At 40.2% G+C, this 24,455-nt stretch overlaps 1 protein-coding gene across 1 annotated transcript in view; it reads left to right on the top strand.

Annotated features, from left to right (window-relative positions):
- Slc9a7 (solute carrier family 9 member A7) overlaps positions 1-24,127 on the top strand; it is a 73,307-nt gene extending 49,180 nt beyond the window's left edge. Inside the window, exons 13-15 of the mRNA XM_028776128.1 lie at positions 12,094-12,176; positions 20,227-20,332; positions 23,673-24,127. Coding sequence (XP_028631961.1) covers positions 12,094-12,176; positions 20,227-20,332; positions 23,673-23,924 — 441 coding nt within the window. The 3' untranslated portion in view covers positions 23,925-24,127. The remainder of the gene's footprint in view (positions 1-12,093; positions 12,177-20,226; positions 20,333-23,672) is intronic.
- The last annotated feature ends 328 nt before the right edge of the window (positions 24,128-24,455 follow it).

Here is a 24,455-nt window from a genome sequence, read left to right as displayed (position 1 = left end):
AACAGTTTTCTTTACTGCTTCTAGAAGCCCAAGTTGTAAACTGTATCATAGCTGCAAGCTAGGAGCAGTTAGCCAAGACTTGGCTCTGTGAGGAAGGCTTATGAATATTGTGGGCAAGACTCCTACTTCGTGTTTCTGGCAAGTTGAATTCATCAGAACAAAACAAGACCTTAAAACACAGTTGGTTTGTTTCTTTAGAGGTCTTGGCAATTTTGCAAGCAAAACAAAAACAAGCTCAGCTGGAAGCAAGCTGCCCGGACCCAGGGTTAGTAGCTTCTCATCCCGTTAGAGAGGGGCTTTCATGCCAGACCAGACACAGCTGGGATTTCTGTTGGCCAGACATGCTGACACATCATCCACTTCCTTTCTCAAGTTTTCCAGAAGACCACTCATTGGTGAGGCCCCTCTGGGTAACTCCTGCCTGTATCACATCAGTAAGGCCAGCAGAGAAATGGATGTGCTAATGGAGTGTGGAGGAAAGGAAAATTTTGTGTGTGTGTGTGTACACCTGTGTTTGTGCAGAGATAGTGAGAATCATTGAAAATCAACTGTTTAGAGTTGTATTCACAGAGAACTTTGTGAGCAAGTTGGATTCATTTGTCCCTGGAACCTCCTGCTGGCTGAAATCTGATACTTTAGTCACCCTAATTTTTTAACTTCCTACACTTGCTAAAGTGACTTCCTCTATTACTATTCTCCACCTCCAGTTTTTCATTCCTTCCATATTTTCTTTTTTCTTTTTAGACACAGTCTTTTTTACATAGCCCTTGCTAGCCTGGAACTACTACGTAGACCAGGCTGGCCTCAAATTGAGGCCATCTGCCATTGCCTTCTGGTGCAGAGATTAAAGACCTGAACCTCATTTTCTTTTTTTCTTAAATATGCTTCCTTTGGCCCCTTGATTTCCCTTTTTTGCTATTTTGTTTGTTTTTCTAGAAGCTTTGTAGTGATTTGGATTTATTCAGCCTCTTGAAAGATGTCTATTTAATGCATATTAAGTTGTCAGAACTTTCAGGCTCTAGGAATAGACATAGGAAAGAAAGTTGGTTTTTGTCCTGCATGACTGGGCTTGACTGGATACTGAATCAGGGCCATGCCATGAACCATTGTTGAGGACCTTATTTGCTCTTATTGTTTTGTGACTTCCTGGTTATCATACTGAGTGCTTAGTTGGCCTGGGTTCTTGACAAAATAAAGGCCCAAAACAAATGACTTGATTTGTTCGTCTGCCCTCTCATAGTCTATGAGGGCTGTTATAAAAAGGTACATTAAGGTTAATGCTTTGAAATGGTACCATTTTGTTGGCTGGAAGTTCAGTACGTCAGAAATATGGTGGGCTCAGCTGGATTCTTGGATTCAGAGCCAAAGCCAAAGTGTGGCAGTACCAAGCCTTGGCTGAGAAAACATTTGCAAGCTCATTCAAGTTGTCACTAGTATTTATTCCACTACTCTTGGGATATTGGCTGATAGTGGGATAGAAGGACACCTCTGGAGGGCTTCCAGTTGTTTGTTTGTGTTACAAAACAAAGAATTGAGCAGAGACATACTGTTGTTGGACAGAAAGTTTATTAAGACATAGTACACTTAGAAGGGAGAAGTGGGCCAGAGCAAAGAGAGTATTTAATAGCTCACATGGTCCTGCTATACATAGTTGGGTTGTTTTGTGACCTTAAGGACATGTTTACATAGTGTGAGCTTTTTGGTTCATTTGCATAGTGCAGACTTTTCCACACATGGTCAGAACATCCAGTTCAACATATAACTTCATGTCTCATAAAGTCTTAAATATCTGTACTTATTTGAGCATTATAAGGAGCCATGTGTTACCTGCAATGCCAGTGTGCACCAGCCATTTTAATAAGTTCTATGCAGGGAGTTTCCACCCTTCCTCTTTTGTCAGCTTGGTTGTTTTCCCCCATATACTAATTTCGTAAGGGCTTCCATGTTGTCTTCTTTTCCCTTTTCTCCTGCATCAACTCTCCTCTTAGAGCTGTGAACCCCGGAGTTTTAAAGGGTTGAATCTGAAGGATGGTGCTGCATCTTCTATAACTATTTCTATGCTGTTGAAGGTGTAGTCCCTGACTAAGAAAGATGGTGAATTCTCTCCCTCTTCTACTTACCTATCAGAGATAGGTCCCTTGTCATAGAGATTGGCTGAAATCCCTGCAGCACAAGAACTTTAGTTTGGAACTGCTGTGTCCTGTTGACTGTGAACCAGCATTTCTTTTGCACCTTAGGTAACTCATCTCAGGGGGTGAAGGGTTGTTGTTGTCATATCTAGGGTCAATGGTCTTGGAAGACTGTTGTCATCAATTTAATTTTCGAGTTTAGGAATGATACCCCTCAAGCTATCAAAAAAAAGTCAACATACTGATGGCTACATATTGAGAATGTGACAAAACACAGAAGAACAATTACAAGAAGAATCTAATGGTAAAATAAATTTAAAATGCAAAGTTGTTATTATTTAGTATATATCATGCCAATATGCTGAAAGAAAACTAATGATGAAAGCTGAAAGGTAAAGTAATGTTACAACTACTGGTAGATTTATATAAATAAGACTGTTATTGCATTTAAGAAGAAATGGTGCTTGTTGACAAGCTTGAAGATCTGAGTTCAATTCCTGCTTGTTACCAGAATTGTGAAGCATCTCATTGTGGCTATCAGAGATAGCATGGAATTTGGGGTCTCATTTTAGGATTCTTAGTCTCATTAATAAAAGAGTTTAAGACTCAAACAGAAATTCAAGGGCAATTTATTAGAGCTTAAAAGAAAAACTTCTTTTTTTTTTTTTTTTAGATTTATTTATTTATTTTATTTATGAGTACACTGTAGCTGTCTTCAGACACACCAGAAGAGGGCATCCAATCTCATTACGGATGGTTGTGAGCCACCATGTGGTTGCTGGGATTTGAACTCAGGACCTCTGGAAGAGCAGTCAGTGCTCTTAACCGCTGAGCCATCTCTCCAGCCCCCAAAAAGAAAAACTTCTAAGACTAGAGGATGGCTCAGCATTTAGGAACACTGGCTGCTCTTCTAGAGGACTTGGGTTCAATTTCCAGACTCCATATGGTGGCTCACAACCATCCAAACTCCAGTTCCCTGATATCCTACAGCCCTCTTCTGACCTCTTTGGGCACCAGGCACACACATGTTACACAAATATATATGTAGGCAAAACATTGATTTACATAAAATAAAATAAATTTTAAAAACACACACACAAACAAACAAACAAACAAACAAACAAAAAACTTCCAAGGCAGGCAAACTGTAAATCTCAGCAGTTGCCCAGAAAAGGAAAATGGAGGAAAGAAAGACAAATGTCATGCCATTTGAGTTACTAGCACAGAGAGGTCTGCCACATGACAGTCAGGGAAGGAGACTTTAGAGCAAAAAGCAAGGCAGCCCAAAGTACCTGAAAAGACATACTTAGGTTCTGGCCAGCATCCAAAAGAAAAGAGACAGTAGATGTGGGGAGGGGGAGTTGAGGTAACCTTAATTTTCTGATGACCTCAAATAGCCTGTTGGATAAAATATCAGGGTTTTCTTCCTTGAGTAACCTCTCTGATTTTATTATAAGTAACAGGTTTCTTAATACGTTTTTTATTGCTGCAAGAAGACTATTTGTCCTGTTGCATCTATCCCTCCCTGGGGGTGTTGTGAGCTGAGCCATTTGGATCCTGATCTGGGAGGATATGTGTTCTGAACAGGATTATGAGCAGATAGTCTCTTTGTATGTGTTTTAGTTTCCTCCCTCCTTGAGCTTCTGTTTCCCCTCAGGGATCTAACCAGAACCAAGTTTAGGTCCTTTCATCCAAATCTCTGATCAGTAAGTTTATTTTATTTTTTATTATTTTTTATTTTTTATTGGATGTTTTATTTACATTTCATATGTTGTCCCCTTACCCCATCCCCCACCCACCCAGGAACCCCCTATCCCCTCACCCCTCCTCCTTCTTCTCTGTGGATGTAACCTCTATCTACCCCCCCACTCCCACCTCCCCACCCTCAAAATTCCCACCCCCTGGGACGTCCAGCCTTCATGAGGTCAAGGTTCTCTTCTTCCACCTATGCCCAGCAGGGTGGAGGGCCCTGCTGGGCATAGGATCAGTAAGTTTATATTGGGGCTATAGACAGTATTATAGGAAAAAAGGTTATCTCTTTTTCTTTAAGTTATTATGATCAAACTTATTCCAATTTTGGCAGTGTATTGTAGTAAGGGAGTTTAAGGGAAACATAACAAATGGAGGATGTGACTTTAATTTTTTTCAAAACCTATTTTTGGTGATGGTTCTTAAATGCTTTTAACCTCCCTTGTTACCCACCATCCACCAGAGGTAGTAGGAATGAAAGGATCCAGGGGTTGGGGAAGTGGGCCTGTTTTGAAATGATTCTTTAGAGCAACTCCCATCTGTGTTGTCTGGAAATCAGCAGTTCAATTCACAGGTCAGCAGTGGCAGCTTGAGCCACTAGCAAACACTTCATGGATATACCAGCAGGCCAGTTCAGTATAGTTGGGTTAGCAGCAGCAGTGACATGTCCTAGCAGAGACAACCAGGCCTCAACCTCAGCACAAGTCAGCAGGAGGGACCAGTAAGAATGCCAGGAGAAGTTCTTGGCTGTGCCTCTCTCAGGGAAGTGAAGATCAGTGAAGATGAGAGACCAACAAGCACTGTAGAACTAGCTCAGCCTCTGTCACTGTCCATCGAGTCCTTTTATACTCCCTCCAAACATCATGTGTCCTCCACAGGTCTTCCCTCAGCATGTGTATTGACTCAGCACGTGTGTCTGTCTCATTTAACATCCCTCTGTCAATCAGCCTGAGAGTCCAAGGAAGCAGCAAGAAACTGTAGCACACCACCAGAAGTGTTTTGGTGGGTTTTTTCTTATGGAGTCCTGACAAATGGAGCTCAACTATGTATTGTAAGGCAGATCAATACATGTGTGTGGTTAGCAAACAATCCTTTATCATGTGTCCTTTCATGTGCTTGCTTTAGCAGAACATCCTTTCACTTGTATCTGCTTCAACAAAAATGATCCTTCACGAATATGCCTTAGTCTTTCATGTGTGTCCATTTCAGGAAAACACTCCATGCGTTTGCCCCAGCAAAGCACCATCCAATACAACTGATACTCCAAAGAACCCTTAAGTTTCCAGTTGAGGGTTTCTCATGTCTGGGAAGGTAACTCTTTGTGTCATGTGCAAAGTCCTCAAGAAGACCTGATGAGTTGCTCCATCTCCCAATTCCATCATACTACCCAATTACCTAATGAACTGAGCAGAGCTTGTCAGAGAACCACTGCTTTGAGCCTCTAATTCTAACCCTTCTAGGTTTACTTATACTTGGCCAGGATTTGAATAAGTCACTAGTGCCACTCCAGACACCATGTCTCCCAATAACTTTCCAATGACTGGGAGACAAGCTCTTACTATGCATGTCAGTGAAGTTGATTTCTCGGAACAGAGACTATAAAAATGCCCAAGTAGTCTGTGGTCTTTTTTTCTATTTCAGATTACCATCCAAATTAAGGTAAAAATAGGTAGTCTCCTTCACTCCTGGATTTCTTGTTCGAGGAACTTCCTTACTGCCTGGGAGCCCTCTGTTAGGAATAGGGTTGTTTACAGTACACAAGAGAGCAGTAGAGAATTATACAACAGTTAGTAAAGAGGGTCAAAAAGGGAGGAGCCTGGAGAGAGGCAGGTGAAACTCCCACATGTAGATAAGTCCAGAGAGGCAGTGGTGTGCAAAGGGGCAGTGGTCATTGTGCCATTGACCCCACATGGATGTCTGCACAATGGGTTCCTCTACTATTTTGATGCCCAAGGGCCTGTAACCTGAACCTTACGCATCTGGACCAACAGTAAGTGCCCAGATAGCACCCTTTCCACTCTGTACCCACTATCCCCATCATCTTTGGGGAAAGTGAAAGGAGTAGGCAGAAATGCTAGAGGGAGGGATTGCCAGGGAAGGCATGCTTGTAGGAGTATAGAGGGAAAGAATCCAATTTCCTTTAACTTCTTTACCAAACAGCTGCTGTGGAATGCAGATGGTATATATTTTTACACTGTACCTTGATAACTGAATGTTTTCTTGCGGTTTTTTGTTTGTTTGTTTTTTTTCGAGACAGGGCTTCTTTGTGCAGCCCTGACTGTCCTGGCAATCACTCTGTAGACCAGGCTGGCCTAGAACTCAGAAATCCGCCTGCCTCTGCCTCCCAAGTGCTAGGATTAAAGGCGTTCGCCACCTACCACTGTCCGGCATTTTCTTGCATTTAAGGAGGGCTAATATCTAACTTTGGCTTATGGCCAGATAGATTATCCTGTTGTAAGAGTTTTCAAGTGATAGACATTGCAATGGCTCTTAACTGCCTAACCTGTGCCTATAATTTAAAGTGACTCCTCTCATGTGCCCCCAGAACGAGTATAAAATTTAAGAGATTAGAAATGTAAATCTCACCTCCTTACTGGCTTTGCCAGCTGATATTAGTAGATACCTGGGTTTAGAGGGCTTCCAGGTTTTTGCATCACAGACTAAAGCATTGAGCAGACACATAGTTACAGCAGAATCAGATGGTTTATTAAGAGATAATACACTTCCAAGGAAGGAAATGGATTAGAAAAGGGAGAAAGTTAGCATCTCAAAGGGCCCTGCTCTACAGAGTTGGGGCTTATATGAAACCTTTAGGATGGTTGCTTGCATTTTCATAGTGTGTGAGTTGAGATGTATTTTCATAGCACAAAGTTTTCCACACACACTGTTCTATGGAGTTCAACATATGATTTCATGCATTACATGTCTCACTGGCATCTGAAATCACCACCAGGAGTGTGTATTTTAGTATTATAGTGTGCTGTGAGTTACTCTCGGGCCTTGAGCCAGTGCTGCCAGCTCAATTTAGTGGGCCTAAGCCAGATGGTTTCCAGTGTTCCTTTTTGCCAACTTCAGTTTTTTCATATGTTAATTTGTGATAGTTTCTGTAAGGCCTTCTGAACCTCACTCTCTACCCTGTTTTGCCTCAGTGGGACTGAGGGGTGGTGTCCTTTCTGTGTGTTTGCTGAGATTCATGGTTAGCTCCTAGAAGCCACTCCTGGCTAATGCCCCTCTTCCATCTTCCACACAGCCATAGTGAGGCAAACCCTTGCCACCCTTGTCCATATCTTTCTGGTTTTCACATTCGTTGTCCAAAATGGGCTCCTGTGATTGCCCTTAACCATGTGGATAGCCTCAGCTCCTTCCTCAAAGTCCCTTTGCCTGGTGTGTAATACACCTTTAGACTCGGGGATTTAGATGTAGAAGAGTATGAATAGGCACTGTTCCACTGCCAGTGTCCATCCTGAGGGAACAGTAAGCTGTTCCCACTGAGCAGCTTAAATGTTGAGCATTACAAAAGAATGAAGTAAAATATAATTCTGTGAACACATTAGTTCTAGAAAAAAATGATCTCAAAACAGTACTGCTTGTCATTCAGTTATTAAATCGGCTTTCTTCATGACATTTTCCCCTCTCTTCCATCATTTGTGTGTGTGTGTGTGTGTGTGTGTGTGTGTGTGTGTAATTGCTTACTCTTCTGTGAAAAGAGATAGATGCTAAGACATTGTTTTCTTTGTGTGTCTCGAATCATGCATGATGCTTGGTACTTAGTAAACACTTAATACATGTATAAAAAGATACTCTTGTTAAGAGCTTTAAAATAATAATAAACAGAGTTAAAAGATTAAGAATCCCTAGTGTAAGAAGCCATATGATATAGCCCAATGATAATGACTAGATATGTTCCCCAAGAAGGATGTGCTTAAAATTACGTATTCACCCTTTAGAAATAAACTTTCTATATCCCGCACTGTGCTAAATATTTTATAAATACTTAATCAGCACAAAAAAATCACATGTCTAAAAATGATAATGGGACAGAATTTATTGAGTACGTATCACCTATCAGATACTGTCTTAGGTTCTTTTATTGTTGTTTGGTTGTTTTTGTTTTTGTTTGTCTTTTTCTAGATAAGGTCTCACTATGTCGTCCTTGATGCCTGGAACTCACTAGTTCTGGATGGCTAGCATCAAAGTCAGAGATCTGCCTGCCTCTGCCTCCTCAGCACCTAGATTAAAGTCATGTACCACTATACCCAGCCCTGTTTTCGGTTCCTTAAAATCATGTGTGCCTCTAAAAAGAAAAAGAAGACCCACTAATCTCCATTTTTTACAACTCTATACTTAGAGTACTTTGAATGCAAAACATGTATTTGCTTTTTTTCTCCATATTAACCAGTACTCCCATTGAGAGTGGACACTAAACTGGGTGGGTGGAGTGCTGGCTTAGTACAGCAAGGGAAGTAGGTTTAATCCTCAATACCTCCACAACCGGGAAGACAGCATGCAAGCCTGTCAGCCCCAGGAGAATCAGAAGTTTCAAGGTCCAGATTTGAGAAAGGAGATCAGGTAGCTTAGGTGGGCCGGAAGCTGAGGGCCAGAAGACCTGAGAACTCCTGGTCCTCAGGCCTGTCAGATGCCTGCTTTTTTTTTTTCAAAGTCCTTTTAGGTACCCTGGAGAAATGCCAGATAATGATCCTAATGGACATGTGAATTCCATTTCAGGTGCCAGTTACAAGTCCCAAATTGTGACCCGTATTTCTGAGTGACTGGAAATAAAATGGGAGCTCCCAAAACCTCCTCCTCAGGCTCTCTGATTTGATCAGAGGTCAGGAAGGCACTCTGCTCACCGTCACTAGTTTACTGTAAACCATACAACTTATGAATAATCAAATGGAATAAATAAATGAATAAGACAGATCAGAAGGGCTATCTGGAGCTGCCATGTCCTTTGCTGGTATCACTCTTCTAGAGCCTCACCAGCACTCAAAGTTCCATAGATCCCATCAATTAAAGGGTTTTTGTTTGTTTGAAGTACCATCACACAGACATGGTTGGTTACGTTACTGGCTATAAGTGACTGACTAAATCCCCACTCCTCTTTCCCTTCTTGGAGGTTGGGGTTAGAACTAAATGTTGATTCTTAGTCACATAATTGGTTCCTCTGGTGACCAGTTCTCAGATTCTAAAAATGATCTTGATAACATAAACTCAGGCATACTTGAACCCTACTTAATATAAATAACAAAATAATAATCTTTTTTGTTTAGGAAACTACAAGAGTTTTAGGAGTTTTGTGTCATGGAGTGGGAAAAACCAAATATATGTGTATGTGTGTGTGTCTGTGTGTGTGTGTGTGATAGCAGTGTCACAACCGCATAATGATCCTACAAGGTAGGTAGTAATTAATATTTTCTATTTAATGTGCTCACGGAAGCACAGAAAGGTGAGGTAATTTGTCTAGGCTCACAAAGCAAAAGAACAACACAGTCACAATTCAGCATCCTTTGAGGGAGGCATTGGTGTTCACATGTACACTTCTTGGAGTGCCCATTAAACATTTCTCAGAGAAGCCAAACTTGTAGAGACTTGAAAAACCATTAGGAGTTGACCAGGAAGAGTTATGCGAGTAATAGAGTAAGAGGAAGGAAGGAGTATGCTAGGCTCTGGAAGTGGCCTGAGCTAAAGACGTGATATGCACCGTGCTGGTGGGAAAGTACGGAAGGGAATGGCGACAGAAGTACAGGGGAAGGAAGCCCCACCTGTCTCTACAGTGGCTACCCCGTCAGCCCCGTGTATTTTCAAGTCCACAGGAAAGGCTCTCATGACTTTTGAGCACTAAAGTGTTTGAAACCTGCCCTGATTTCCTCAAATCCACTATATGTAGAGCAAAGTTCTTCCTGTCCTTAATCATGCCTCTGGCACCATCTCTTTGGACCTAGAAACTACTAAACTTTAAAAAGTTAGCACTTTGGATTTTTTCTTAATTTACTCTTTTGATTTGTGGCTCAGTTTTCTTCCATTTTGAGTTTTTGTGTGGAAAAAATAGATGAAATTTGACTTAGGATTAGATAAAATTTCCAGCAATTTCTGAAATGGATCTAATGTACTTTTCTATTTTGTGCTATCTGTTTACGTGAAATTCATCCCTACATTAAGAATTATAAAATTAAAATACTTATCTGAAAAATGTTGAAGATGCTCTGTGTCCTGTAGTATCAAATATTCAGCCAAGATTTATATTAAAATAAGCACATCCATTCATTTGTGTGAAAATTCATTTCATCTTTAGTATTAGAAATGGTAAATTATGTGTATGTCAAAGAACTGTTTTAAGATAAGTCTGTTTATGATTTATTATTAGTAAGTATTTGATTTTATATGTACCTAGGGTCATATAAAATATTCTTAGATAAAAAGAAGATACAAATGGAAAAAGTTTAAGCTTTATAGTGTCCCTGATGATGTGCATCATTTTCCTAAGTAAAAGTAAAAATTTGTGGGAATGGAGAGATGGCTTAGCAGACAAGAACGCTCGCTGTTCTACAGATTCTACTTCGGTTCTGGGTATCCATGTGTCATGTGTAGCTGCAGCTACAGAGGATCCATAGGTACCAGCGTGCGTGGACACACAAACACACACACACACACACACACACACACACACACACACACACACACTAGGAGACAGAGGGAGGGAAAAAGAGAATCCTTTTAAATAACTTCCAAAGAAACAGTATTTCCCCCCAAGAGTATTATACTTTCCACTCAGTCATGTAGCATTTAAAAATCTTTCTAGCATTGCCATTAGTTAGCAGTTACTAAGAGGAACAATTGTTATCAAAAATGAAGCCTTTTTACTGTCCTTTTTCTCCCACTTGGATTTATAAAACTTTAAAATAAAATTGGTCTGTATTAGTGTCTCAACTACAGAAGGGTGTATTTAGTCCAATTCTATATCCATCAGTATGTAGTCCTCAAATCTCATGGCAACTATTTTTTAAAATGATCTTTGATGGTTTAAATTTAAATAGTCTTGCTCATATCATATAGAAGACTATCCTATATATTCATCTTCTCTAATATCCCTGACTACCTTTGTTACTACTACGGAATGACTCTCCCTGTGACTCAGCATTGCTTGTAGTTTTGGTTGCAGTTTTAGTATATATTGCTGATTGTGCCTCCTTTGCGCACTTCCCCCTTTCTGTTGTATTAAAAAGGATGGTGATAAAAAAATAGGTGTGTTTCACCAACTACTTGTACTTGGAGAGCGTGTCATCCAGCAATATAGAACCCTCTGACAATACCCTTAAACTGCTGAAGTCAATCTAATCTTTACATCAGTTGTTCTGCTTATAAAGTACGTGTGTAGACAAGACATCTTAAACCTCTAATGAGTGCGTGATCTTACAGATATTGAAAATTAAGTGGCGAGGATGTTTGAGAGGAACAACAAGGAACTTGCTACTTTATAGTTGATAAAAATTCCATAATTTGTAGCCTGGCTGTTGTTTTCCTGGCTACTGGCTCCTAAAGCTAGTAGAGATGTGCAGTCCTGTTACCTGGAAACCTGGACTAGGACCACAAAGAGCCCCTAGGCTAGTTTATCAGGAAGCTCAGCACTGTCGTTTCTCTAAGCCAACTTTGGGAAAACATGGAAAGTTGATTTTTTTGTAAGCTTTCTTTACTATTGGCCATGCCAATTTTGTTCTGCAAGGGTCTAAACCATTGTAAGGTAATTAACTCCTGAGATGTACTTGGAGGGAAATTAAAAATGCCAAAAGGGAGTTTATGCTAATATTGTCTCCATCTACCCACAAATATAACTAGGCCTTTTTACTTTGGGAATTGATTTTTTTCCTTTTGGGTTTGCCTGATTTCTGCTAGCATATTGCCTCTCACTATATCTCTGCAAGTGTGGTTCTAGACATTGAACTCAAGACCTTGTCCATCCTATATAAATTCTCTACCACTGAGAGCTGCAGCTTTGGGGCTGTGGTAGTGTATGGTGCTCCACTGTGAGCTCTAGCTCTGTGAAAGTTGTAGTTGATGTAGTTGTATGAACCCATGTTGAGAGCAACGGCCTAGTTTATGCAAGGCTCTGGGTTTAATCTTAAGTTTGGCAAAACACAACAGTTACAGTTTCAAAACTAGCCTTTTCCCCTTCTCTCAGTGCCTCTTTCCCTAATTAGTATTTTCTGGTTTGTTCTAGGATGGCCTGGAGTCTATTGGAGGAAGCCGGACAAAGCAGGAAAGTGCATGGATATTCAGGCTGTGGTACAGCTTTGATCATAAGTATCCTTTTGCATTCATCTGGGCTCAGGAGACATTGGTGTCAGCAACCACTTGTTGAATGGTCAGTGGGTGGCACTCCTGATGAATAAGGAAAGGTGTGCACAGGGCAGGCATACTCAGTTTTCTCTTGGGACAAATGCATTGATCTTTCAATCATAGATGGTCAAGGTAAACATCTCTCTAGCCAAGAGGCATATGGACATTTCAGGAGAACAATTAAGCCATAGCCTGACAAACTCATGTGGCTCTCAAAAGCTTTGTATCTTTGTACAGAAACTAGTTAAAGCTATACTGTGATCTTCCTTGTAGTCTGGAAGGGAAGGGAGTCTTGGGACATCTTTGTGGTAAGGATTATTCTTATTGGTGAAATTTAGCCAATTATATCTAATGTTATCCTGGCATAATAGGGCCAAATGCAGGGTATACACTATTCTTGTCAAGTCAAATTAAAAAAAATAGTTAAACCTGAATGATATTTTGAATTGATATAGTGACCAAATGGGTAGATGGCTTATTGTGAATATTTTAAGACATTGAAAATGTTAAAGCAGTCTTCTCCCAAAGTATAAAAGATGAAGGGAGACATACCCAAAGTGTAAGTTTTCTCAGTCAATATACACACTAAGAGCCAACTGTCCAAGCATAAGCCTGTAATCCCAGCACTCAAAAAGTGGTGGCAGGAAAACTGGAAGATAATGTCTAGCCTTGCCTACATAATGAGTTCAAAGCCAACCTGAGCTATATAAGAAAGACCCTGTATCAAAAAAAAAACCACACCCATTTAACATTAAACCAGTCAAAAAAAAATGAAAACTGGCATAAAACAATATTATTCTTTCTCCCCAAGTATAGCCATAATAATTTTTTTCAGTTTTTCAGTTTAGTAACATTTAATGGTTTTATTTGTTTTTCATTTATATATAAGTACACAAACATAAATTATAAATGCATATGTAACTGAAAATGTTCATATATATATATATATATATATATATATATATATGTATATATGAGATTATACTGTGTACCTATTTTCATGTCTGGTTTATTTGTATGGTTCATCCATGTTGTGGTTAGCTCTAGTGCATTTGTTTTTATTGCTGCATAGTATTTCATTGTATACCTACCCCACAGTTTATCATTCTGTTATTGATGAACATTGGATTATTGCCTTCTTGAAGAAAACTTCTGTGGACATTCTTATCCATATGTGTCCTTGATATACTGTGTGTATGTTTTCAGTGAGACTAGGAGGAAAATTGCTGCGCCACAAGGCATTTGTAGGTTCATATTAGAAGACAGTTTTCTAAGGTGTTGATACTATTTCATACATTCCTAGTGTCTGAAAGTTCTAGTTGCTCCACATATTCGTCATCAGCTATTATTGTTACTCTTTTGACTTTTATTGTATAATTTATTGTGGCCCTAATTTTTATTTCTGTGATAGTCCACAGGATTGAGGACTCTTTTCACATATTACTGGCCATTGGCTATTTTCTTTATGAAATGCTTCTTTACATTTCTTGCCCATTTGTCTATTGGGCTATCTGAATTTTTCTTACTGATTGATAAGAGTCCATTATGTATCTGAATATGCACCTTTTGCTGGTTATATATGATAATATGGCATCTCCCAATTTATACATTGTCTATCCACTTTCCAAATTAAATCTTTGAGGAACAGAAACTCTTAATCTGTTTTATTAATCCTGTTCTTGTTAGTATCTTTTGTGTCCTGCTTCAGAAATTGTTGACTGTCTCAAAGTCATAAAGCCAGTTTCCTAAGTTATCTTTAGAGTCTAGATTCTTTATCTCCTATGTGCTTGTTTTCTTTAGTTGAATGACAAACATGGGCAAGGACCACATCTAGAGATAATCTGAGATGCTCTGTATGATGTCATCCTTCAGAGATGATTTAAGGATTTTAGTTTAGTACTGCTGTACAGCTAGACCTAAGCAATAGCAATTCCAGGTCACCTTTACCCAGCCAGCAAGAAAGGAGATTTGAAGCCAGTTCCTATGAGGGCTAGTTTGTTTTCTCTGCACTTTCATCTAGGGTTCCAACCTAAAACTTGGATTGTTCACCTTTTTCCTCAGTAAGCCTTAAAACTCCAGTTTCCATCAGTCTCAGCCTGTCTCATCTGAGGATGCCAGATGCTCTACTAAGCTTAAGGGGAACTTGGGCTCCACAAGAGTCAGGCTCACATATTTGATGTCCTCCTCCTGGACTTCAGCCCTCTTCATTGCCTTGGTTGTTTTCAGAAGCTGCCAGCAAAGGCCTTTGCCTTCTTTCATTTTCTATTGTCTAGGATTTCTCATTGTTCTTAATAGAGAGGCTAGTCCAAATTGCCATATTGTATTATCTGTAACAGAACTTCCAGGGATTTCTTTAAAGTCATGTGAACTTTGTCTAAATGGTAATCCAGAAAGCATGTTGTTCCTTGGGTTTGGAGAGGACAGAGAATATTGAAGAGTATCTGAGGAAGGGCAAATGGTAAAGTGATAATTGATTCTTTGGAGAGAAACAGAAGTAAGCTCTAAAGTCCCATCCGAGTTTAAATTTAGAGAATTTGGGGTTTCTACTTCTTAATTCAGGGAACAGAAACTAAAGCAGACATAGTCTGCTTAGCTGCTTAGATGAGGAAGCTACCTATGATTCATCCTACTTCCTCATCATCACAAATCCAGAAAATTTAGTTTTGGTATTATGAGAAGAAAATTTGGGCAGGCATGATATGGTAGTGCCCACCTGTAACCATGACACTTAAGCAGAAGGAACATGAATTCAGGACCAGTCTTGTCTCCATAGCAACTTTCTGGGGTATATAACGAGTTGGAGAGTGTCTTAGTTACTTTTTTATAGCCGTGTTAAGATAACATGACCAAAATTTATTGACCAGAGTTTATTGGACATTTCAGAGGGTTAGTTAGAGCCCATGACCATGGTGGTGGGAGCATGGCAGCATGCAGACAGGCATGGAGCTGAAGCAGTAGGTGAGAGCTTGCATCTGATCCACAAGCATGAGGCAGAGAGAGAGAAAGAGCTAACTGGGACTCGCTTGGGCTTTTGAAGTCATAAAGCCCACCACCAGTGACATAGCTCCTTCAGCAAGGCTACATCTCCTAATCCTTCCCAAACATTTCTGCCACCTGGGGACAAAACATTCAAATATTTGAGCCTATGGGGCCATTCTTATTTAGTCACAGACACCAACCCAGGCAACATGAGATCACATCTCAAAAAATAAGAGTTGAGTTGAACATGAATTACTTCCACAGGTCTACAGAGCCTCCTTCCCCAGAGGCCTTAAAATGGGGCAAACTTTCAGTTGAAGATGAAAGGCTCAGAGTCTACATAGTCTTCCTTCTTTTCCAAGGCCTCAGAAATCACAAAAGAATTATTTTTGGTAACTTGGAAAGCCAAAGAAAGATAGAAGGAATTATAGCAGAAAAAATACAGTCAAAAATAAAAGTGAGCCTTAGCCAGTTTGCTTAGCTGATTACTTTAGACTGTTGGGAACAGCTGTCGCAGTTTCTTCTTGTTAACAGATTAACTAGTAGCGATGAGTTTTTCCTCAGTCCTTAGACATCTGGAGAAAGTAGAAACCCTTGACAGGGAGGGGGTGTTAATAGAGAAACAGACACCAAAGATTTTTGTGCCCAGAGTAGCCATCCCTGTTTTTGTTTTTTAATACCGTAGGAGTCTCTATCCTGCCCTATGAACTGAGAGACTTAATAAATGCACGAGGGAATAGGGATGCAGAAATAATAAAACAATTGCAGATGTTTACTCTTAAAAGCGTCTAGCTAGGCCTGATGACGATGATGATGATGATGATGTAGTAAACCCCTAATTTCAGCACTTGAATGGCTGAGGCAGAAGGATTGCCATGAGTTACCAGCCAGCATAGCCTAAATAATGAGGCTGACCTGTAATCTTCAGGGTGTGAGAGCTTGTCTTAGTAGAAAAAAAAAAAAAGAAACACCTAAAACATTTTGTGATAGAATTTTTAGAAAGAAATGAGAGAATTTCTTTCTAGTCATGAAATAAGGTCCAGTTATTAGGAAACAGCTGAAGAAGAAAAGAAAAAAATCTTGGAAATAAAAAACAGTAATGTGTGGTGCCTGCCTATGGCAAGAGAATCAGGAGTTCAAGGCCAGCCTGAACTAAGTAAGACCCTGTCTCAAGTTTTTCAGAAAATAATGCCCTTCACCCAAGTGTAATGTATAGTTGTGTAGAGTAAAGAACAGATCATTGATTTGGAAAATAAAGTTGAAGAAAATGCTTCAATAATTAGCAAATATAAAAATTCAGAGACACATTGAGAGAAAAATGTCAGTGTCATGTCACTCAGTCTCCATGGGCTCTAGTTCGGACTCCCATGGATTTTTTTTATTTTTTGCATTTTGATGGCAGATAGATGCATAAAAGTATATTCTCCAGTGAAAGTGTAAAATCCAGTGTGAAGCTCCATAGCTTCAGAATGGCCATTCTAACTGTACAGAAGTTCATTCTAATTCATAGTCTTTGGGTCTGATTTATTTTGGTGTGTGATGTTTTGTATTTGCAAGTTTCTTAGAGTGAAATTTTAATTAAACTAGCCTTTAAAAGGAAATGAGATTTTTTAAACAGAGACAAAAATAATAAAATACAGGTGACATGAAAGCAGAAGCAGGGACTATTTGGGGGAGGTGGGGAACCAGCAAGAAAGAGTAGGATAGGAAAGATGGGGGAAAGGGACAAATAAGAGCAAAGGAAAATGACACACATGCATGAAAATAAAGGAGACTTCAACACCCTACTCTCACCAATGGACAGATCATTGAAACAGAAACTAAACAGAGACACAGTAAGACTAATAAAGGTTATGAACCACATGGATTTAACAGAATACCTAGGATACAATCCACAAAACTCAGTGTCATGCTCTTCCCCACGTCCTGCCTTTTTGTCTTTATAACCCCTGTGCGGATGAGTATAAATTACGATTTGAAAAAAATAAATTATTTTAAAAAAAAGAAGTTGGAGAACCGTTCACACACTGCAAGAAAAATGCAGATATCATTTCTGAAGTTTTAAAAACAATACTACTTCCCCTATTTTAAATATTTCTGTGAATAAATATATTCTTTATTTTTGCTAAAAAAAAGAAAAAAAAAGAAAAAAGAAAGAAAGTTAACAAGCATCCTCACTTGGGCCTTTCAGCTTGTTAACCTTCTTGAGTTTTGTGGACTGTATCCTAGCTATTCTGTACTTTTTTGGCTAATATCCACTTATTAGTGAGTCTTTTGTTTTAGGGTGAAATGTTATGTATATATCTGTGTTTTGAGCTTTAGTAAAGTTTTTTTTTTTTAATGAATGTGGGTGCCCTTGCATTTGGGACATAGATGTTCAGAACTGAGACTTTTTCTTGGTGGATTTTTCCTTTGATGAATATGAAGAGTCCTTCCCCATTTCATTTGATAACATTTTGTTGATAACTTTTTATTCACTATTAGAATGGCAACTCCTGCTTGTTTCTTGGATCCATTTACTTGGAAGACTTTTTTCCAGCATTTTGCTCTGAGGTAGTGTCTGTCTTTGTCACTGATGTGTGCTTCCTGTATGCAGCAAAATGCTGGATTATGTTTAAGTATCCAATCTGTTAACCTGTGCCTTTTTATTGGGGAATTGAGTCCATTAATATTGAGAGATACTTAAGACAGATGATTGTTAGTTCCTGTAATGTTTGTTGTTATAGGTGGGATTATGTGTATGTGATTCATTCCTTTTGGCTTTGTTGTGAGATGATTAATTTCTAGTTTTTTCTTTGGTATAGATACCCTCTTTGTGTTGAAGTTTTTCTTCTAGAATCCTCTGTAGGGCTGGGTTGGTGGATATTGTTTACATTTGGTTTTGTCATGGTATATTTTGGTTTCTCCTTCTATGATGATTGAGAGTTTTGCAGGGTATAGTAGCCTGGGCTGGCATTTTTATTCTTTTAGGGTCTGCATGACCTTTGTTCAGGCTCTTCTGGCTTTTAGGGTCTCTGTTGAGAAGTCTGGTATAATTCTGATTACAAGTGTGCCTTTATATGTTACTTGACCCTTTTCCCTTACAGCTTTTAATATTCTTTCTTTGTTCTGTGTATTTAGTGTTTTGATTATTATGTGACGAGAGGAATTCCTTTTCTGGTCCAATCTATTTGGTGTTCTATAGGCTTCTTGTACCTTTATGGCAATCTCTTTCTTTAGATTGGGGAAGTTTTCTATGATTTTGTTGAAGATCTTTTTCTGGTCCTTTGAGCTGGGAATCTTTGTTCTTATCTCTTCCTGTTATTCTTAGGTTTAGTCTTTTCATTGTGTCCTGGATTTCCTGGATATCTTGGGTTAGGAGTTATTTATGCTTTGTATTTTCTTTGACTATTGTGTTAATATCTTCTAATCTATCTACTATGCCTGAGATTCTCTCTTCTGTCTCTTGTATTCTGTTGGTGATGCTTGTATTTGTAGCTCCTGACCTCTTTCCTAGGTTTTCCATTTCCAAGGTTGCCTCCATTTGTGTTTTCTTTATTGTTTCTACTTCCATTTTTAGGTCTTGGACTGCTTTGTTTAATTCCTTCAGCTGTGTGATTGTATTTTACTGTATTTGTTTAAGGGATTTATTTCTTCTTTCAGGGCTTTTACCTGTTTACCCATGTTTTCCTGTATTTATTTCACTGAGTTGTTTATATCCTCCTTAAAGGACTCTATTATCTTCATGAGATAGGATTTCAGGTCAGCATCATGGTTTTTAGGTGGGTTGGGGCACCCAGGGCTTGCTGTGGTGGCAGAACTGGGTCCTAATGATGCCAAAGTATATTAACTTCTGTTGCTTGTGGTCTTGCCCTTACCTCTTGCCATCTGGTTATCTCTGGTGTTTACTGGCCTCGATGTCCCCGACTAGATTCTGCCTCCTGTGTCCTTGTACTGCTGCAGGTCTCCTGGGAGACCTGTGGTCCTGGGTGCAGCAGATCTCCTGGGAGACCTTCAGATTGTGGGGTCTTCAGAAGGGCAGACATGATGATGATCTGCCCTGGTGGCAGGTGCAGGCCTGAGGTGAGGTGAAGTTCAAGCAGAGGGGAGGAGTCCTACGTATGGGGTCCCAGATGCTGAGGTTGTTTAGGTGGATCCTTTACCTATTGTCCTGAGTGCAGCAGATCTTCTGGGAGACCTTCAGATTGTGAAGTCTTCAGAGGGGCAGGCAAGCTCATGATCTGTCCCTGGGGAAGGTATAGGCCCCCAAGCCTACTCTTAAAGCCAGAAATCACACAGCAACTTGTTCTGTTTGCAAAGAGCTCCATCCAAGCCCTTGTTTCCATCTTTTAACAAGGAGTTATCTCATTGTTTAGGAGTTAAATAGTTCACAACTAGAAGTATTCCTCAGTCTCCTGCTTAGAGGAAAGAAATTAGTAAGCAGTGTACTCTAATGAATCCATTGTGTTTTATTTGTTTGTTTGTTTGAGACAAGGTTCTTTGTGTAACATCCCTGGCTGTTCTGGAACTAGCTCTACAGACCAGGCTAGCCTCAAACTCACAGTGATTCACCTGCCTCTGCCTATCAAGTTCTAGGATTAAAAGTGTGCACTACTACCACCAGACTCAGTGTTCTTTTGTTTGCTTGCCTGCTTGGTTTGGATTGTTTGTTTGGGAGTTTTATTATTTGAGAGAAGCTCATAGTGTTGTCATATGGGCTTTAAGATCATTATCTTCCTGCCCCAACCTTCCAAGTACTGGGATTTCAGGTATATACTGTTGTGCTTGACTTAATTAATTTGACATTTCTTTAACTAACTATTAGAAATCACTATCCTGAGAGTTATGCATGTGCACTTAGACACACCACTGAGGTCGATCTTCATCTTCTCTTCCTATGGTTGTAAGGATTTCCTCTGTTGCACTGAAAGAATGGGAGTGGAAGGCTTTGTGGGTAGAATGCCAGACAATTTATTACCCTCTGGGTTTTAAAAATGCATTCTGCTTTGTGTATTCTTTTCATTGCAGCCATTTTTCCTTAATTTCCCTTTTCAAGTTACTTGAAGCCCATTCTCACCCACAGTGGTCCACCGCTCACCACCACTCTCCCAGCTTGGTGTGGCTTGCTAGCTGGATGCCTGACCAGTCCCCAGGTGTATGATGTAAGTAAAGCCTGTAAGTGCTATTCAAAGGGTAATCTCTTCCATAGGAAGAAATGCCACACCCCAAACTCCAGATCTATCGATTTTGCTCTTCAAATACAGTCAAAAATGGGGCGTGTGTGTGTGTGTGTGTGTCACAGTAACAGGAAAATTTTTTGACACGATTATAAATATGGGCAGTTGTGGTTGGGAATCCAAGTGACCAGATTATAATTCAAGCTATCACAGGCTACTGAAGAAAAATATACCACGAAACCAGTTTTCTTATCTGTACCATGGACCTACTAGTGCCAGCTGTCATGAACATTAAATAAGGTTCATCAAGATATCCATAAACCACAAGGTAGGACACCAAATTAAGGATTCCCTTGCAAGTAGTTTATTTATATTGGTTTGGTTGGGTCCTGTCTGACCATTTTCTGGTGCTAGAAATGGAGTCATCACAGTTAAGAAAAGAATGTTCCTGCTGTGGATGTCTTAGCAGGGTAAATAGGTAGAGAGAAAAAGTAGTTCTCTATAATGCAGTAGTAGAAAGGAAGACAGAGCTTTCTCCTCCTCCATCTCTCTCCCACCATCCCAAGATGATAGAGTCCTTACCCTGAGGGAAAAGAGCTTCTTAGATTTGTATTCAGCCTCATGGCTGCCAGAGGCTTGTTTCATTTTCTGCACATTGCCAAGGAGCAAATGCTGCAGCAATATAGTGAGGAGGGTAAAATCTTAGGGATAACTCAGGCTGTCAACAGCCTCGTGATTAGTAGTTGACAAAACTGAGACTTTTAAGACGTGTAGGTATAGTCAATAATCTGCAGTTGATTTAACCAATGATGAGAAATCAGAAGGCTACCCTAAGGTCTGAGTTGGAGAAAGGCCCTCAAGAAGTTCAAATAGGTCGGTGGGGTCAGGAAAGGTAGCACACATTCATAGAAAGAGGTATGTATCCCAAAGCTAGCATAGTTGGGATAGTAGATAAGGGCAAGATCCAAAAGATCCAGACCCAAAAGATAAGACCCAAAGATCCAGGATGAAAGCAGCAGTTTCTTAGATGCCACAGGCTCCCTTTGAGAACCAAGCTTACATCTACCAAGTCACGGTGCATCTGAAACCCATTGCTGCTGTGCAGTGCGTGCTCTTCCTCATACCTGTTAAAGGAAGGCAACCATTGAAAATGTAACAGAGAGGCTTGCCATATAAGCGTGAGGAACTGAGTTTGGATCCCCAGCACTCACGTCAAAAGCTGGGCATGGTGGTGCATATCCATAACCTAATTAATAGCCTAATTAATAAGTGGACTCCAGGTTCAATGAGAGACCCTGTCTCAAAAGGTAAGGTAGAGAGCAGTTGAGGAAGATACTCAAGATGGACCACTGGCCTCCACGTGCAGGTACATGCATATACGCACATACCTACACATACATGCAGCACAGATGCATAGGCTCAGGTGTCAGAACTTTGTACCTGTAGAGAAGCTGTGCTGTCACTTTGGGAGAGTGGGTTATGCCATGGAAGAATGTAATTATGCCTCAGTCTTTTCCTCACGCTTTTACCTGCTGTGTCTCAAAGATGTCTGAGCCTTCCAGCATCCCCAGCTCCTTCTGTCCTGTACAAGCAAAACTTCTCTTGTGACCCCCTGGAATAGACTACTTCAAGTTATAAGAAAATAGGCCTTTGGAATGTAATTCAGTGAAAGAATGACTACCTGGTAGTTATGAAACCCTGGGTTCCATCCTAGCCCTGGGGAAAAAATAAAAAATGCTGTGTTGGGGGCATTTAAACCAAAAGCTTGAGCCATTAAAAAAAAACCCTCCAGTAATCTGAAGCTTACTAATTGTCCCCTTGCTTAGAGATTAGAGATATGCAGACTAGAATTATGACAGTTTAAGGTCAGTAAGGTTCAGTCAGGTGAATGAAGATATGTACAAACTCATTCATGTACCTCAAGTGTTTTTCTCATCACTTGAAGAGACTACTCAAACTTTGGTCTAGGAATAATGTTTGGGCACTGAGGTCCACACACTCATCCAATCTTGAACCACCAAGGGAAGAGCAGCCCTTGCTGCTTTTGCTCTTTATTTGGGTTGAGGTTCTTCTTCCCAGCATCTCAGCTCCTTCCAGATATGTGAAGGCCTCCTGTTGAGTGAAAGCAAAACCTTTTCAGTACTGTCAACTGAAGAATCTGAAAATGAGAAATATAAAGGGGCTTCCTCTAGTTAGTGCCAGGGGAGGGCTGCTGACTGGGTGGGTCTTGTGGCTATTTGTCAGCTGTTTTATGTTTTCTACCCATCACCTATAGGATATTTTTAATTGGTGGAATTTACTTGGAGAGCTCTGAGGTGTTTATTTTCCATTATTTCCACTTTAACTGTGACTCATGTGCGTCCCAAATATACCCTGTACATATAGTCTAATATATTTATAACAATTTTATATACAAAACAAAATTTGAAAGTACGATACTTGTAGCATCATGTCATAGTCATGATAAAACCTGTTATTTTGTACAATTAATATAAACTATAAAAAAGTGCAGACAGTACTCAAAATCTGACATGCCCTTCATAGGTAGGGAGCTTATATAAGGTTTCTAGCAGGTATTTAATAGAGGCTCAGTAAAGTGCACACTCACTTCATTTATTCACGTCATCCAGCTGAAGCTATGGAGACAGTAGAGGAAAAACAAGGAGGATATACTTACTGTGTCTTCCCTTGCCACTGCAGACTACAGGAAAGGTTTGTTCATATAAAAACAGGCAGTAGGCCCACCTCAAAGACCTGCTCAGATAGGAGAGAGTCAGAGCCTATTATTTCTTTGTGGGTGGGGGAAGCGGAGAATGCAGCCGGCCTGCCTGCTTCTTTTAGACAGTAACCCCTGAGTGATCATGCACCTGAAATCTAAGCTGCTTCTGGTATTCTAAGTCCTGGCTCAGGGAACATTGCCTTGATTGAAAAACACTCTAGTTTTTATATAGTGACCATACCAAGGGCATAGGCAGACAGGTTTCATAAAATCCTTTTTTTCAAGAAAAAGATTTTTTATGCATATATGTATTTGTGTGTCTGGGTATCTGTGTAGATGTATATGACCAAATGTGTGCAGGTACCCACAGTGGCCAGAAGGGGATTTTGGATTCCCTTGAACTGGAATCACAGGCAGCTGTGAATTGCCTAATTTGGGTGCTAGGAATTGAACTGGGTTCTCTGTAAAAGCAGCAAGTGTTCTCAACTTCTGAAGCATCTCTGCAGCCTCCCAAGTCCTTGGTTTTTTGATATAAGAATTTAGGGTTCGGTTGGCCACAGCTCTGGAAAATCTCAGGTTTCCCTTTTGTTTGTTGTACCTTTTCAGAATCAAGAGCCTCTGAGAGAAGATGACTCTGATTTCATCCTGACGGAAGGTGACCTCACCTTGACCTATGGAGATAGCACAGTGACAGCGAATGGCTCCTCAAGCTCCTACACAGCCTCCACAAGTCTAGAGTGTGGTAGGAGAACAAAAAGCAGCTCTGAGGAAGTGCTTGAGCGAGACCTGGGAATGGGAGAGCAGAAGGTTTCCAGCCGGGGAACCCCCCTCGTGTTTCCACTGCAGGAAAATGCATGACTTACTTGTAAATCTTGAGGGAACAGGGAGGCTCTCATAGGGGTGAGGATGGCCAAATGCCCCAGTGTGTTTGATGTGTTGCACTGACCATGTTAAAACTAATGCTTCTGTTTCAATGGGGCCTAAAACTATCTTACCACTCAAAACTTAACCTAAGACTCAGATGGAAAAGTTGAAATGTCTCTAAATTCAAGACAAATGCAGACCTATTCTCACTTTTTCACGTAGTAGTACACTGTTTCAGAGTTAAACAAAACAATAGCATGCTTTAATAGTCTCTCTTCATCCTCCTGTAGCATCTGAGCATGGTGGGGCAGATACGGGCTTCATCGCTATGCTATAGCGTCAGTCTAGCTGGCTCAAGAAACATCAAGTTGGAAGGACAAGTTAGACAAATGACAGTGAAGAAAAGAAACAGATCAGGATTCCAATGGTGCCAGATGCTGGCATTGCACCAGACAGTGGAGCCTCTGGCTCTGATGACTTACACAGCTGCATCCTCTTGTCACAGCCTTGCCTGTTCTACTCATG

This window comes from Grammomys surdaster, unplaced genomic scaffold (genome assembly GCF_004785775.1).
Source record: "Grammomys surdaster isolate TR1022 unplaced genomic scaffold, NIH_TR_1.0 265, whole genome shotgun sequence".
In the NCBI taxonomy this organism is placed as follows: Eukaryota; Metazoa; Chordata; class Mammalia; order Rodentia; family Muridae; genus Grammomys; species Grammomys surdaster.
This window is presented reverse-complemented; position numbering and strand designations above follow the sequence as displayed.